This window comes from Plecotus auritus (genome assembly GCF_963455305.1).
Source record: "Plecotus auritus genome assembly, chromosome: 7".
Classification (NCBI taxonomy): Eukaryota; Metazoa; Chordata; class Mammalia; order Chiroptera; family Vespertilionidae; genus Plecotus; species Plecotus auritus.
Window position 1 is genome coordinate 49,116,247 of NC_137774.1, and position 15,720 is coordinate 49,131,966.

Here is a 15,720-nt window from a genome sequence, read left to right on the forward strand (position 1 = left end):
GGGTTGTGGACTTAGTCCCTAGTAGGAGGCAGCCAATCAATGATTCTCTCTCATCATTAATGTTTCTATCTCTCCCTCTCCATTCACTCTGAAATCAATAAGAATACATTAAAAAAAAACTGTCAAGGAACCTTTTGTACCAGCCAGCTCATTCCAGTCTCCGCTCGCACCATTGACCACTACGTGAGGTCAGATAAGTGCATCCTCTCACTGGGAGCCCTGACGTCCACGTGCATGATGTTAGAAGTCAAACCTGGGTGTAGGCCTTCTCCTTCTAACCCCACTGCTTCTCTTCTGACTACAAGAATAATTATACCTCTTGTCCACGGAAACAAAAACAAATCTAACAAAACAAAATAAAGTTTCTCTTATCCTATTATCTTACTGTAGTCACACTGCTTTTCTTTCTTTCTTTTTTATGCCATGAATATGCAGAGTACATTATCAGATCCAGTTCTTAGCCAATGACTTTCTTTCTTATCCTTTTTGCCCGGACTACCCTGCCCAAATTAATTCCTGAAAGTGACCCCATACCACTTAGCTAATACCTGTTTTGTAGAACTCAACTTTCTTGACCTCTTTGCAGCACTTGACTCTGTTATATGTTGTTTTAAGTTGTATTAATCATGTCTTTTCATTTTCTTCTTTGATGCTTTCATATATTCAGGCTTTGCTAACCCTGACCCTAAAGGGACTACCCCTGGAAGGGCTGGCCAATTCCTAGAAATAGTAACCAACTTGCCCTCAGGTGCACCTTTCAAAAGCAATCCCCACCTCTTCTATCAGGCTCACATTCAGGGCCACTGTCCACCTGCTCTAATCACCCCAGGTGCATCTGAAGGCCTCCCCTGTGGCCCAGAGACTGCAGAAATGATTCAGACTAGCCAAGCTAAGCCTGATCCCCCTACCTCACATGCTCCTTCCCACACACAATAAAAGCTCTTGTCCACAGCCCCTCCTTATCCCTTTGCCCCCGCCCCCCAACCTCCCTCCCCCGCCCCCGTCAGACCCTGGTGCTCCCCATGCAGCAGTGCCTTCCGTTTCCAGGGATCTGTGAGTATAAATACATTTTTCTTCTTGGAAGTCATTTTCATGTTGGTCTTACCATAACCTATCAAAACAAAGCCCAGGTACCCTTAAAACCCATACTCTTTTTTGAAAGTCATTTCCCTTGCACTTGGAACAGCTCTCTGGTCTTTGCTTCTCCTTTTGTTTTGCTTCATTCTATTTTTGCTTCTGATTTGCTTACAGATGCTCTGGAATCAGGGTCCTACTTACCAGCTAAGGGATTTCTAATTGTGAGATGAAGTGGATGGTACATTTAAAATGGTTTTGTTGTTGTTTTTCCTAATGGGAAGGGAAAGAAAGGATTTAGGAAAGACAAGGGTTAGAATAAACTTCCCATAACCATACATCGAACACACTCAACCTGTGAAATAAAGTTAAAAAGCATCTTTATTTTATCTCCCACAATCCCTTTAAAATCGCAATTGCCATTGGTAATACCCAAGGTTGAACACTATCTCACATGCCTCTGAGTTCAGTTATTCAAATGAGCAGTTCCATGCCATAACCCACACCCCAAACTTGACTTAGCATTGCATCCTGTTGCTCTCCCTATCAGGACTAGCCACCTGCTGCCTAGGAGGGAGGTAGAGTCAGCTTAAAAAAACACCTGTTTCACCTCAACAATCATCTTACTAACTTCAGCTCGTGTACCTTGCAGGCTGGGCTGCAAGAAGAGAAAGTGAAAATGAATACTCAAGTTTCTTACATGACGAATACCATCACAAGGTGGCTTTGCTCTCTGTGTACCCGACGAGGACAAAGCTGGATCTTCCTCCGAGGGGGCTCCTGTAAGCTCTCCAGAGACTGCTCCTCAGCCCTCTGACTCCAAGGCCGGGCATCTCTTTTGGCTGCGGCTCCATGGTCAGCCCTACATTTCTGATTGTCCACTCTGAACAAACTATCTTTGTTAGACTCTCCTACACTTTTAAGAAGTCCTCTTGGACGGGATTTAAAACAGCTTTAGGAGGACATTGCTATTTACAATCTACATCTGGTCCCCTTCTATGGAGAGGAGTGCAGTCACTCCCAGACACACGGCTGCATCACCTCGCTAAGTCCTTCTTCCCACCTGCAGGAAACATGCCTCCAGTGCTCTGAGTGGTCACATTTGAGTCCCTCTCACCAGGCTTGGCTTTAAAGGAAGCACCCTTCCCCTGCCCCATTGGTGTGCCGTGGGATTCTACCCAGCAACATCTCTTTCCCAGGAAATCTTTTTCCTTTTCTTTGAAACAGAGCTTTGGAAATGCAGTCCCTAGAGTTTGCCTTTGGACCCTTTATCCCTCCAAATCTCATTATTAAAACTTCCATTCTAACATCACATAAGTTATTTTTTAAGAGTGAAAGAAAAATGAGAATTCTTAATATACCTATGTTTTAAATCATCTTCTTTTTAAAATTATGTCACTATTATCTAAAATTACATCTGCAAGGTGGGTAAGTATTATGTTTCTTCTTTCCAATGTATTGTAAAGGGAAATCAGGCTATCCTTTATGACATTTAGTTTTCTATGCCTGTGCAAAATCTTTCTGTTTGGACAAGGCCAAGATCCAGATTCATGATTCTCAAACCTGGCAGCACATCAATATAACCTGAGGAACTTATTTAAAATTCAGATGTCAGAATCTATTCCAGACCCACTAAATCAGTCTCCATTTCGTCAGCATTGTTATCAAGCCTCACCTGTGGTTCTCTTGCATAACTAGGTTTACAGGCTTCCTGGTTAGCTAGTTAGAAATGCCAGTGTCACTTCAAAAGGTGTAAACAGCCTTTGATAGGCAAGTCATGCAAATTCAAACTTACAAAACAAAACAAAACAAAAATTACTCCCTGTAATTCCATTGGGAGTAAATTCCAATGGAGTTTTATTTTTATTTAGTTGTCATGAGGGCTATTCTTCCTTAGTTTACTCTGCTTCTGAAGAGCGAAACCACCTCCAGTTTGACCAGTTAGCTCCTTGTTGAATTCATTGTTATGGAATGTCACTGTTTAACGGAGTTGCTAGGAAAGCCTGAGTCATAACCTTCAACCCCATGGTTTCTATGTTCCAAGGCTAAGTCCGTTATTAACCAGTTTATCCACTTGCTCTTTACTAGGCTTGACTACTCGTGTCTCTGCTGCCAATTCTCTTGTTTTGTGTCTTGGTAGCCTTGGGGATTTTAAACATTTCACCCCTCTCTCTTTCTCCTTAATCAGAGAACTGGAGTTCTCCATGGATCCCATCAGTAACCTCTGGGTATGAAAAATGATATCTAAAGTTCATGACCTTTGAAATGTTTTCCTGATCAGCTATTTTGATTTTGTCTTTAACAGATGGCAAAAAGCTCCCTGTTCTAATTCACAGTCTCAGCTCTGATGCTGGGAATTCTTTAAAGGTCTCCTAAGAGAAGGAGGTGGTGATGGCTAAGGCAGAACACATATCTGGAGGTGAGAATTTATGCCTCTCCATCATAATCCCTGCAATCTAGACAATTAAAACAATTCTAACTCTTCCCTCTGCTCTGACCTTCTTCCCCAGCCTTCACCTCTTTTTACTTTTTTTATTGACAGTGACTACAGTCACTCCTGTAGATTTTCCTAGCTTAATTGTCCCCTACCCCCTCCCCCACCCCAAACAGCCATATCACTAAGTCCCTATACAACCAGCTGCTGAAGTTTATTTCTGGTTATGACTTCCATTTCTCCCACTCTGTCATGATTTCTCCAAATATGCATTCCCTGAATTGGGGAAAGAAAAGGGAACTTATTTGTTGAGCTGCTACTATGTCTCAGTTACTATGATTAATGTATAGCATTCATGTCTCTCAGTGGTTCTTTAAAACAGTGGTCACCAATCGGTGGTCTGCAGACTACTGGTGATCCGTGAGGTCCAAAAGGTTGGCGACCACTGGTTTAAAATACTTTTTTGCAGCCCTATTTTAGATATAGGAAAATAAATGCTTTAAATAAATAAATGCTTTAAAATATCTTGTCTGATGCCATGTAACTAATAAGAATCAATGTTACTTTTCCATGAAATCTCTTTCAATTTCCTCAGTTTATTGTTTTCAATTTTTTATTCATAAATATTTATTTATTAGTATTTATTGAGAATGTACCACCTGCCAGGCACTGTGGTAGATCATTGGCAGGAACAAGACAGAGCATATTCTTGTGTTCAAGGAGCTTACATTCTCATGGGCAAATAGATAATAAACAGGTAAACAAATGACTAAGAAAATTAGTGGGATAAGTCCTTTAGGGGCGATAAACAAGGTAATAGCAAGTGATAGTATCTGGAAGGAACTTGCTTAAGATACAGAGAATCAGAAAAGATCTCTCTGAGGAGGTGATATTTGAACTGTGACTTGGAAAATGAGAAAGAGCTAAATAAGTAAAGTGCCATATAACTCCAAACACAGAGAGAAGTTAAGTGCAAGGGTCCTGGGGCAGAACATAGTTTGATATGTTTGAGGGATACCTTTGTTGGAGTAGGTTAGGCCAGTGGTTGGCAAACTGCGGCTCGCGAGCCACATGCGGCTCTTTGGCCCCTTGAGTGTGGCTCTTCCACAAAATACCACATGCGGGCGTGCACGTACAGTGCGATTGAAACTTCGTGGCCCATGCGCAGAAGTCGGTTTTCGGCTCTCAAAAGAAATTTCAATCGTTGTACTATTGATATTTGGCTCTGTTGACTAATGAGTTTGCTGACTAACCGTTAGGCTGACAAGGTAGGTTAGTGCCAGATCAGGTTGAATCATGGATACGTTGGATTTTATTCCAAAAGCAATACAAATCTCTAGAAGGATTTAAAAAATGGCTTTATTGAGGTACAATTAACATGCAATAAACTGAACATATGCAAAGTGTATGAGGATAAATTTTGACATACTTATACACCCGTGAAAGTATCATCATGCTCAAGATAATAAATATATCCATCAAACGCCACTCAGCAAATTCCTGACCGCAACCTCAGGCAACCACTGCTTTCCTTCCTATTACTATACATTATTTTGCACTTTCTAGCATTTTATGTAAATAGGATTGATCACTTGGGTCTTTACAGAATGTACTTGTGTGCATGTGTGGCTTATAAGTTTTTCATAAATACCTTTTATCAGGTTAAGGAAGTTCCTTTCTGTTCCTCTTTTCTTTTTTTTGTTGTTTTTAATATGTTTTTATTGATTTCAGAAAGGAAGGGAGCGGGAGAGGGAGATAGAAATATCAATGATGAGAATTATTGAAAGGTTGCTTCCTGCACGCCCCCTACTGGGGATCAAGCCTGCAACCAGGGCATATGCCCTTGGTCAGAATTGAACTTGGGACCCTTCAGTCCATAGGCCGATGCTCTATCCACTGAGCCAAACTGGTTGGGGCTATTCTTATTTTCTGATAGTTTTGTTTTTAATTTGGGAATGGGTGCTATATTTTGTCAAATGTTTATTCTCAATCTTTTTTTGTTGTTGTTAATCCTCACCTGAGGATATTTTCCCATTGATTTTTAGAGAGTGGAAGGGAGGGGAAGAGACAGAGAGAGAGAAACATCAATGGGAGAGCGACACATCAATTTGTTGTTTCCTGCACATGCCTTGACAAGGGCCGGGATGGAGCCTGCAACTGAGGTATGTGCCCTTGATCAGAATTGAACCCAGGACCCTTCAGTCCGCTCTATGAACTGGTCTATCCACCAGCTAGGCCTGTTCTCAATTTTTGAGATGATCTTTTAAAAAAATAATTATAGCTGACAGTATTACATATGTCCCCCTTTTTCCCCCTTTGCCCCCTCCACCCAGACCCCGTCCCACCCCAGGCTTTCCCCACACTATTGTCTGTGGCCATGGGTTATGCTTGTATGCATATATGTTCTTTGGTTATTCTCTTCCCGTCCCCTCCACTCCTTTCCCCTCTGAGATCTGTCAGTCTGTTCCTTGCATCCATGCCTCTGGACCTATTTTGTTTGTGAGTTTATTTTGTTCATCAGATTCCACATATAAGTGAGATCGTGTGATATTTGTCTTTCTCTGACTGGCTTATTTCACTTACACAATGCTCTCCAGATCCAGTCGTGCTGTCACAAAGGATAAGAGCTCCTTCTTTTTTACAGCAGCATAGTATTCCATTGTATAAATTATGTTAAAAAACAACTTAATAGATTGTTTTAAAGGTTAAGTCAGAATGACATTCTTGGTATAATCTCTACTTGATCATTATTTATTATCCTTTTATATATTTTTGGATTAAATATGCAAAGATTTTGTTTAGAAAACATGCATCTACATCATTTTCTTTCTTGTACTATCCATTTTTTGGGTTTGATGCCAGAGTAATGCTGGCCGTATAAAATGTCTTGGAAAACATTCCGTCTCTTTAATTTTCTTTAAGAGTCTGTTCAAATGGGTGTTATCTCTTCCTAATGTTTTGTAGAATTCACTGGAAAAGCAACCTGTATGTGGAGTTTCCTTTGTTAGCAAGTTTTAAACTACAAATTCAATTTTTAAAAATAGATATAGGCTTATCTGCTCTTGTTACGTCTCTCTTCTTGAGTAAGTGTTGGTCTGACGTCTTTTAAGGAATTTGTCCATTTCTTTTAGGTTGTCAAATTTATTGGCATAAAGTTATTCATAAAAAATAAACCATTTTACTATCTGTATAATCTGTAGTGATGTCATAACTCTTATCCCTAACATTGTTAATGTTTACTTCTCTTTCCATTCTATCCTCCATGCACATGGTTAGAGGCTTATCAAATGTATTTATCTTTACAAATACGTAACTAGTTTTTGGTCTCACTCATTTTCTCTATGTGTTTCCTATTTTATATTTAATTGGTTTTTGCTTTCATTATTATTTCTTTATTCTATTATTTTGAGTTAATCTTGCTTTTTTTCTCTAGGATTTTTTTAGGGGAGAGGTTGTTTGTTTTTAAGAAGGAAGTGGTGGCCAGAGATATGAGAGCATCTTCAGCCTTTTTTCACTCTGACTGTGGGAAGAGAAATTACTCCCACTCTTGGGTGACCTAAGGGATTATTCTCTCTAATCCTTTTCCCCATGTCCCAGCTCATTTGCTCAGGCACACTCACTGAGCAGCACTCAGCTTACACGGTACTCTCTGAAGATCTCCAGAGCTCTCTCTGTGAAACCCTCTTTCCCCTGTGCTCTCCCTTCAACCTGGTGTCCGTGGCCTCCTGGGCTCCTAGTACTGCCCCCTCAACTCCGCAAGACCACCCAGCCTTTGCTTCCTGTCCCTGCACCAGGGCCTGGACATTCTCTTCAGGCACAAGCTGGGAGTTGTCCTAGGGCAGTGGTCGGCAAACTGCGGCTCGGGAGCCACGGTTTGCTGCTCTGTTGACTAATGAGTTTGCTGACCACTGGTCTAGACTCTCGATTCCAATAATTACAGGCTGTTGTTGTTCCTTGTGATTAAGCCCCTATCCCAGTGGTTGGCAAACTCATTAGTCAACAGAGCGGCAAACCGCAGCTCGCGAGCCGCATGTGGCTCACGAGCCGCAGTTTGCCAACCACTGTCCTAGGGCTTCACTTGTTTCTTGTCTCTCAGGTCTCACTCTCCTTCATCATCTGATATCCAGGGTTATGAAAATCATGGCTTTATATGTTTTGTCCTATTTTTTTAGTCATTTTGTATAGAAGGATAAATCTAGTCCCTGTTTTGTCATGTCTATCAGAAATGGAAGTCTCATCCCTTTAAGGATTCAAAGTACAGGAGGACATTATACCAGTTGAGGTTTAAATGATCATACAGACAGCAGTGCGGAAAACAGACTAGAAGTAGGAAAAATGCAGGCAAGAAGGGATGGATATTGAAGCTAGGTTTTTTTTCAGGGCACATGGAGACAGAGGACAGGCCCAGATGCCTTCAGAGATGGAATCAGCAGGGCCTGGATGTGGAGAAGGGAGGAAAAGGAAGGGTGAAGACTGCCTCCAGGCCTTGTTACTGGAGCAACTGGCCTGAGGTGGGGGCAAGGGTGCTGTGGGAAGGCTGTACACGAGCCTGAGATGCCTTTAATCATCCAGGCGCAGCTGGTAATATAGTCAGAGGGCTATGAGGATGTGGAACTCTTGTGGCGAGGTCAGGGCTGGGGAGAGAAAAAGAGTCAACATGCACAGTCCAGGACTGGATGAGATGACCTATTGCAGCCAGAGGAGAACCTAAGTGAAGGGTCAGCACCAGAGGTCAGGGGAGGACGAAGAGCTGAGAGGGAGCCCAGGAAGCACCTGCCTTCCTACAACACTTGGTTCTGTTATTGAACCATGTCTGATTCTGTGTTATAATCACCTGGCTGTCCACCTGACACGCAGCTGGCCTGTGAGCCACTGAGGTCAGGGGCCCCTCTTATTTTGTGACACCATGTCTAACATAATGCCTGGCCCACTGGATCCTTTAAATGAGTGAGTGAGTAAATGAATGAGATTAATATTTGATTGGTGTGAGGTCCCAAGGGCACAGCCTTTTATAGCCCAAGGGGACTCAGGAGGTAATTCTGGGGGAAATTAGATGGGCTCAGAGGGAAAATAATGATCCAGAAACAGTCCCAGAAGCCCAGTTCCTGATCTACAAACTACAGGCCTGGAGAAGTGACCTCTGGAGCTGCTGCATGGACCTGGTGGGCAGGACGGGCTCTGGGTGGACCTGGTGGGCAGGACGGGCTCCTGGTGGACCTGGTGAGCAGGACGGGCTCTGGGTGGACCTGGTGGGCAGGACGGGCTCTGGGTGGACCTGGTGAGCAGGACGGAGGCTCAGTGGACCTGGTGGGCAGGACGGGCTCTGGATGGACCTGGTGAGCAGGACCGGCGGGCACCCTCTGGCTTCCCCCTGTGGACCCTGCAAGGAGACAAAACAATGAGTTTAAGCTGGGCTTTCTCCATGGAGGTTTCTGTTCTTTCAGCCTTTTGTCTGTTTTCAAGCAGATCAAAGCACGGCTTGTGAAATGTCTTGGCCCCGGATTAGAACTTAAGATGCACAAAGGTCAAGAGTGGACATTAGTAAAAAATCATCTTGGCCCTTTGGAACAGGAGGGCCACCCCAGGGGTCGACAGAGGCCAGGTGTGTCCCTGCCAACCCCAGGGACATGAAGGTGTCCTCCCCGAGGAGTCAGGCTAAGTGTCTCGACAGCTCCGCGTCTGTCCCTGCCAGGCCGGAGCCAGACCTCCCTCTCCTGACTTACAGGACTGGCAAGGGCGGTGACAGGAGCCTGGCCCGGGAGCCTGGCCGAAGTCCTGGCCCAGCAGAAGCCGAACGCAGCGCGGCAAAGCAAGGCGGACTCAGGCTCAGCGCCGCCCAGCCCCAGGCTTCCTGCAGAGCTGCGGGCTGTGCTCTACACTCCGCAGTGAGCAGACCTGATGGGTTTAACTGTCCACTTGAAACTACAATACAGTTTATTTTGGTTAAAACCTGAAATGAGTCTGAGTTTGAATTTTTCAGCCTGGTGGCTTTGTGTAAACAGTTTACTTAACATCGTTTTTGGCTCTTTTTCAATAAACCACCATGATAATCCCATTCACAGACAAAACAGATCACAGATTAGCAGACAGGCCGCTGTAAACAAGCACATTACCTGCTTTTTGTGGGAAATGTAAAGATCGGTTTTTAAGCAAGGACTTGTCCACCTCTTGTTTTTGTAGTTGAAAACAGTTCTTTGGACTTGTATGGAGAGGAGAAACATGACATTGTTTAGCTTCTTTTTATACCACAAAAATAGATTTTAATTAAACACATGAAGTGTGCCGGGCTGGGCGCTGCTGTTTTCCAGAGAAGGCATGCTGGCTTTATTCAAATTGGAAGAGACCCGAGGAGAATGCCAGAATCACCTATTGCTTACATTTCATTTTAATGTGCTCAAGTTCAATAAAAGTTTATCATCTCCATTAAACCAGTACCTATTGGAACTGATTTAATCTCGTTAGCACAAAGAACCACATGAAAGAAATCAAGTCGCAGGACAGGATTGTGCACAGCACAGTGTGGGGTATAAATCACACACAAGAAATGAAGCAGCTCTCCAGACAGAGCGCCTCCCCTGCTCTCGTGTGTGAGTGTGTGTGTATGTGCCTGCCTCTGTGCAGTGGTATGTGTGCATGCATATATGTGTGTATGTGATTCCACACCCTCTGTGCAAGGGTCTGGCCTCCTGCCATAGTGCAGCACGCCTGGGAGGCTGCCAAGCTCGGGAGTCCTCAGCTGCTCAGTGTCACAGCCCCGCTGTGCTCCCATACGGACCATGGATTGTGTGACATTTGAACAAACAAATGTCATGCGTAGGGGTGCTAGTCAAACGTCTTCTGGCAACAGCACAATGAGGACATATATCATGATTCCAGCCCACAGAGCTTAGCGTGGGGAGGGGGCGTGTGAGCGCATGTACACACACACACACACACACACACACACACACACACGACTTCCTCTGCAAGGAAGAGTCGGCTTGCTCTTCATTTCCAGCGCACTCTTTTCCATGTACTCAAAAACCTCCTGTAGTTCATGACAAGAAGTGAACCGAGTCCAAGAATCCAGGGATGTTGGGTCTCTCATTCAGCATGTAGCTTGACCTTGGGGCTTAGTCACACCAAACATGAATGACAAGTTAGTGTGAGGATGACTGACTGCCCACCAGTGTTTGCTTCCTGGAGGCTCATCTCATGGGTTGTGGATGCAGTGACATGGTCTGGGGTCTGAGCTCAGTAGAGACAAGGCTGCAGGCAGAAGCTGAGGGACCTGTTTCCCCAGAAGACTCAATGAGCATAAGGCACATGCAGATTTTCTTAAGGCTCCAGGGGAGAGAGGCCTGGACGAGATCACCTGCTTCCCCAGGTCTGCCCCCTCCTCAGTGGAGGCCACAGGGAGCACAGCCTGATGTTGGCACTCATGGCTGTAGCTTTGGGAACAGAGCTTGACTGTCACCCTCAGCGTGAACCTCTCAGTGTCTTAGCGACAGGGACAAGGGGTGGCACAGCTTTGAAAGTGTCAAGGGAGGGAGCCTAGAATGGAGGAATATGTGATACAGTTTTTGGATTGCTGTGAGACTTTCTCAGGATCTCCTGAAAATGTCTGGTTAAGCTTTGAGTGGGGGTTGCTAGGTCCCTTCTACACAGGGTGGGGCATGAGTCCTGAAGGACCAAGAGAACACACTGACTCCATTACTCACTGACAGAAGAGCTATTTATAGACCCTCTATTGAGTTCCAGGCACACTAGTAGACCCGGGTTAGTCAGCTCAGGCTGTCATAACACATTACCAGAGATTGTGTGGCTTAAGCAACAGAAATCTGGTTCTTACACTTCTGGAGCTGGGAAGTCCGAGGTTCAGGCACCAGCAAGTTACTCTTCATTCTGAGGCCTCTTCTCTTGGCTTATAGGCAGCTGCCTTCTCGCTGTGTGCTCACAGGACCTCTTGTTCACATGTGACAGGAGAGAGAGGAGCTCTTCTTCTGAGGGCACTAATTCCATTATGAGGGCCCCACCCTCCTGATGTCATCTAATTCTCTCTTTTTAAATATTATTAACCTTATTTTATTAATGTAGAAATTGAGGCTCAGAAAGTTTTATAATTTTCCCAAGATCACAATAGTTGAGTTTAGAGCAGGGACTTGAACCCAAGTTTTCTGATCTATTGTTCTTCTTTCTATGCACAAACCATCCTTGTATAACCAAACAGAATTAATTTTAATCAAAAGAATGACTTTTAACTGCCACCATGATCCCTGGAAGCTACTGCAAAATCAATAGAGATCTAGATTATCCTCAATGAAGTTAACTGCAATGGTCCATTTGAATTATCCTTAGCGCATCATTAAAATAAAGGATTGATTTTTAGCAGACATTAGGAAACATTCATTACCAGCAATTTATGATCAATTCTGTCATAATTCAATGCTAACATTAGCTGCTATTTATTTATTTATCCATTGGGCAGACACTGAGTGAGCACCTGCTGTGTCCGTGCCCTGAGCTGGATGCTGGGGATAATACCATGCCTATGGTTAAGTAGATAGAACACTGAATTAGAAGTCAGGAATTATGACTTCTAGTCTGGCTCAACCACTAATTATCTGTGTCACCTTATGCAAGACATTAAAAGTCTTCTGAGCCTCATATAGTTACATGACTATGTACAAGTCAAATAAGAAAATGTGTATAAAAGAATTCTGAGGGGGGGCGGCGGCCTGGCTTGGCCTGGCCTGGCCTGTTAGGGCGCAGGTGTCGGTGGTCTAGCACCATGTCCCTGCAGTACCGGGCGGAGGAGACGCCCCTTGCCGGCAGTTACGCGAGGGGGAGTCATTCCCAAAGGACTTCGGCTATGCGTGGAGGAGGAGAAAGAGGAGGCGCGTGGAGGAGGAGGAAGAGGAGGCAGCAGTTGCAGGTGGCCGGGGTTGGGGCGGGGGCCGGGGGAGGCTGTGGCCCGGGGGGCGCTGACAGCTCCAAGCCGAGGATTCTGCTCATGGGGCTCCGGCGCAGCTGCAAGTCCTCCATCCAGAAGGTAGTGTTTCATAAAATGTCACCCAACGAGACCCTCTTTTTGGAAAGTACCAACAAGATTTATAAAGATGACATTTCTAATAGTTCCTTTGTGAATTTCCAAATATGGGACTTTCCTGGGCAAATGGACTTTTTTGACCCAACTTTTGACTACAAGATGATCTTCAGGGGAACAGGGGCATTGATATATGTCATTGATGCACAGGATGACTACATGGAGGCTTTAACAAGACTTCACATTATTGTTTCTAAAGCCTACAAAGTTAATCCAGACATGAATTTTGAGGTTTTTATTCACAAAGTTGATGGTCTGTCTGATGATCACAAAATAGAAACACAGAGGGACATTCATCAAAGGGCCAATGATGACCTTGCAGATGCTGGGCTAGAAAAACTCCACCTTAGCTTTTATTTGACTAGTATCTATGACCATTCAATATTTGAAGCCTTTAGTAAGGTGGTACAGAAACTCATTCCACAACTGCCGACCTTGGAAAACCTATTGAATATTTTTATATCAAATTCAGGTATTGAAAAAGCTTTTCTCTTTGATGTTGTCAGCAAAATCTACATTACAACAGATAGTTCTCCTGTGGATATGCAATCTTATGAACTTTGCTGTGACATGATTGATGTTGTAATTGATTTGTCTTGTATATATGTGTTAAAGGAAGATGGCAGTGGAAGTGCTTATGACAAAGAATCTATGGCAGTTACCAAGCTGAATAATACAACTGTCCTTTATTTAAAGGAAGTGACTAAATTTTTGGCACTGGTTTTCATTCTTAGGGAAGAAAGTTTTGAACGAAAAGGTTTAATAGACTACAACTTTCATTGTTTCCGAAAAACTATTCATGAGGTTTTTGAGGTGGGTGTGACTTCTCACAGGGGCTGTGGTCACCAGACCAGTGTCCCCAGCCTGAAAGCATTGGCACACAATGGCACTCCTCAAAATGCCATCTAGCCTGAATTCTAGTGGTTGGGGCTCTGTGTCAGCTTACTCTTCACTCCAGGGTCAGATGCCATGTGCTGCAGGACATGGGAGTTGCCACTTGTGGGAATCTGGTGCCTGTCCCACTAGAGACGAGGGATAGAGTTTCTCATTTGGATGAAAGCCCCTTCAACCAGTGGTCTACAACCGAATCTACTATTTCTGCTTTTTCAAAAACGACAGAAAAGAATTCTAGAGACCACAGAAGTCAATTGTGCGTTTCTCTTCTTTGGGGTCCTACTTTAAGTAGTTGGGATATTTCGGACCTGGAGATAACACCGCTTACCCATCCTTTCCATGGAATGTTGCCACCATTTACCAGTTGAAAATAATAGAACTGAGTTTTTATATGCTCCACTTAGTTTTTCAGTTGAGTAGTCTCTAAAAATGCTGCCTTGCTTAAGTTCTAACACTGCCTCTCAGATTTCAATTTTGGACATTGCATACCTAAGACCTTTTAAATGCATTTGCCTGCTAACTCAGAAGACTTGTGGTCTGACTGCAGCAGAGGACATTCCTGTAAAAACCAAGTGAATAAAAAATCTGATGAACAGAATGGACTGATGAATATAATAGAATCAGGGACATAGAAAGGGAGTGGACTGACAATTCTCAGGGGGAAGCAGGTGTGAGGGGTGCGGAAAGAGATTGGACAAAAATCTTACACCTATGGATGAAGACAGTGGCAGGGGGTAAGGGCAGGGGGTGGGGTGGGGAATCAGGTGGAGGGGAGCTGTGGGGAAAAAAAAAGAGGAACACCTGTAATAATCTGAACAATAAAGATTTATTTAAAATGAAAAAAAAGAAATGAGAAAATTTTATGTTGCATCAGATCAAGGGCAAGGTTCAGCAGTGGAAGCACTGAGGAAAAAATTTTAAAACAGAAGAAAATTTTTGCAGCAGTGCTTGGGTACCAGATATCTGGGTTCTTTTCTCCTACATATGATAAATGATCATGATCAGTGTAACAAAGGGAATTTAAAAAAAATTGTTTTCCCCACAATCTCCTTCTTCTAGGGGAGGAACTCATTATGTCATTGAAATATTTAACTCATTTTTCTTTAAACTCGATACCAGCAGCTACATACCCTTTATTCTATGCTATCTAGATTCTTCAAGTACTGCTGTTTTGTTGACCATGAATGACCCTAAGGCACTGGTCCCTGGGAGTTGGAGAGCACATGTGTTGTTTAACACTCTTCAGTATTCACCAAGTGTCACCTGTGGTACTTCCTTTGCTTAGCATATTAATTCATAATTTTTTCTTTTTGTTGTTCATTGATACCCTTTTTGTTGATTTAAATTTACACATTATTTTTACTTCACACGCCCAGTAGTCATTTATTCCAAAGCCACTGGACCACTTGAGTACATAAGTGCCACTGTTGAATGAAATGTGTATATTCAGGTCTGTAAACCTAACAGTGCAACTTGGAGTGCTTCCTGCAGATGACTCTGACTGCTGAGTATTTACATGGACCATGGTGATATCCAAAAAAAAAGGTGCTTTTATATTTATAGATTATTTCATTGAACTATATAAAATGGGTATCAATAAATGTATTTACACCAAAAAAAATATAAAAGAATTCTAAAATCTCTAACATCTAGAAAGAATGTGAGGCTTGATAAGGAAAGAGAGGGCCACAGACTTACAGACCAAGACAAACAGCGATGGTGTGGCAAATCTAATCAATTGGTGATTGAAACAATAGAGTTTTGTTTTTTTATTTTTTAATCTTTATTGTTGAAAGTATTAAAGCCCCCCCCCCCCATTAACCTCTTCTAGCCCCTCTAGGTAATTCTAATGACTTCCAAAAAGTCCATCTTCAAGTTCCAACATATTGGGGGGAGCACAAACATTCACCATGTGTGGGAGATCACGATCCTTCCAGACCTTTATACAGTAATCAGAAAGAGAGGACCGAACAGTACTCTAGGGAAGACAGGTATCAGCAGCCTCCTTGTCTTTCACTGTAGCCCAGCAAGCACCACTCACATTGCTTGTGTCTGTCTCTTGAACATGGCAAGGTCACCGCTCTTCCCTCCTCCCTGAAATCACCTGTAAGCATACTGGCTTTCTCAGCCTGCAGCTCATGGTCACCTCCTCATAGAGATCTCTCCCTCCTTCCTGTGGAAAGTCCCCTTCAGGGGGCTCTCAGTTACTTAACCTGCTTTGTTTCTCCACAAC

At 43.4% G+C, this 15,720-nt stretch overlaps 1 protein-coding gene across 1 annotated transcript; it reads left to right on the forward strand.

The window, feature by feature from the left end:
• Positions 1 to 12,278: 12,278 nt before the first annotated feature.
• On the forward strand, positions 12,279 to 13,502 carry LOC308253674 (ras-related GTP-binding protein C-like; the record flags this gene model as incomplete). Its single annotated transcript, XM_080679334.1, is given in 3 exon segments — positions 12,279 to 12,327; positions 12,330 to 12,427; positions 12,429 to 13,502. Coding segments are annotated over 3 exon segments (1,221 nt in total).
• Positions 13,503 to 15,720: the final 2,218 nt, after the last annotated feature.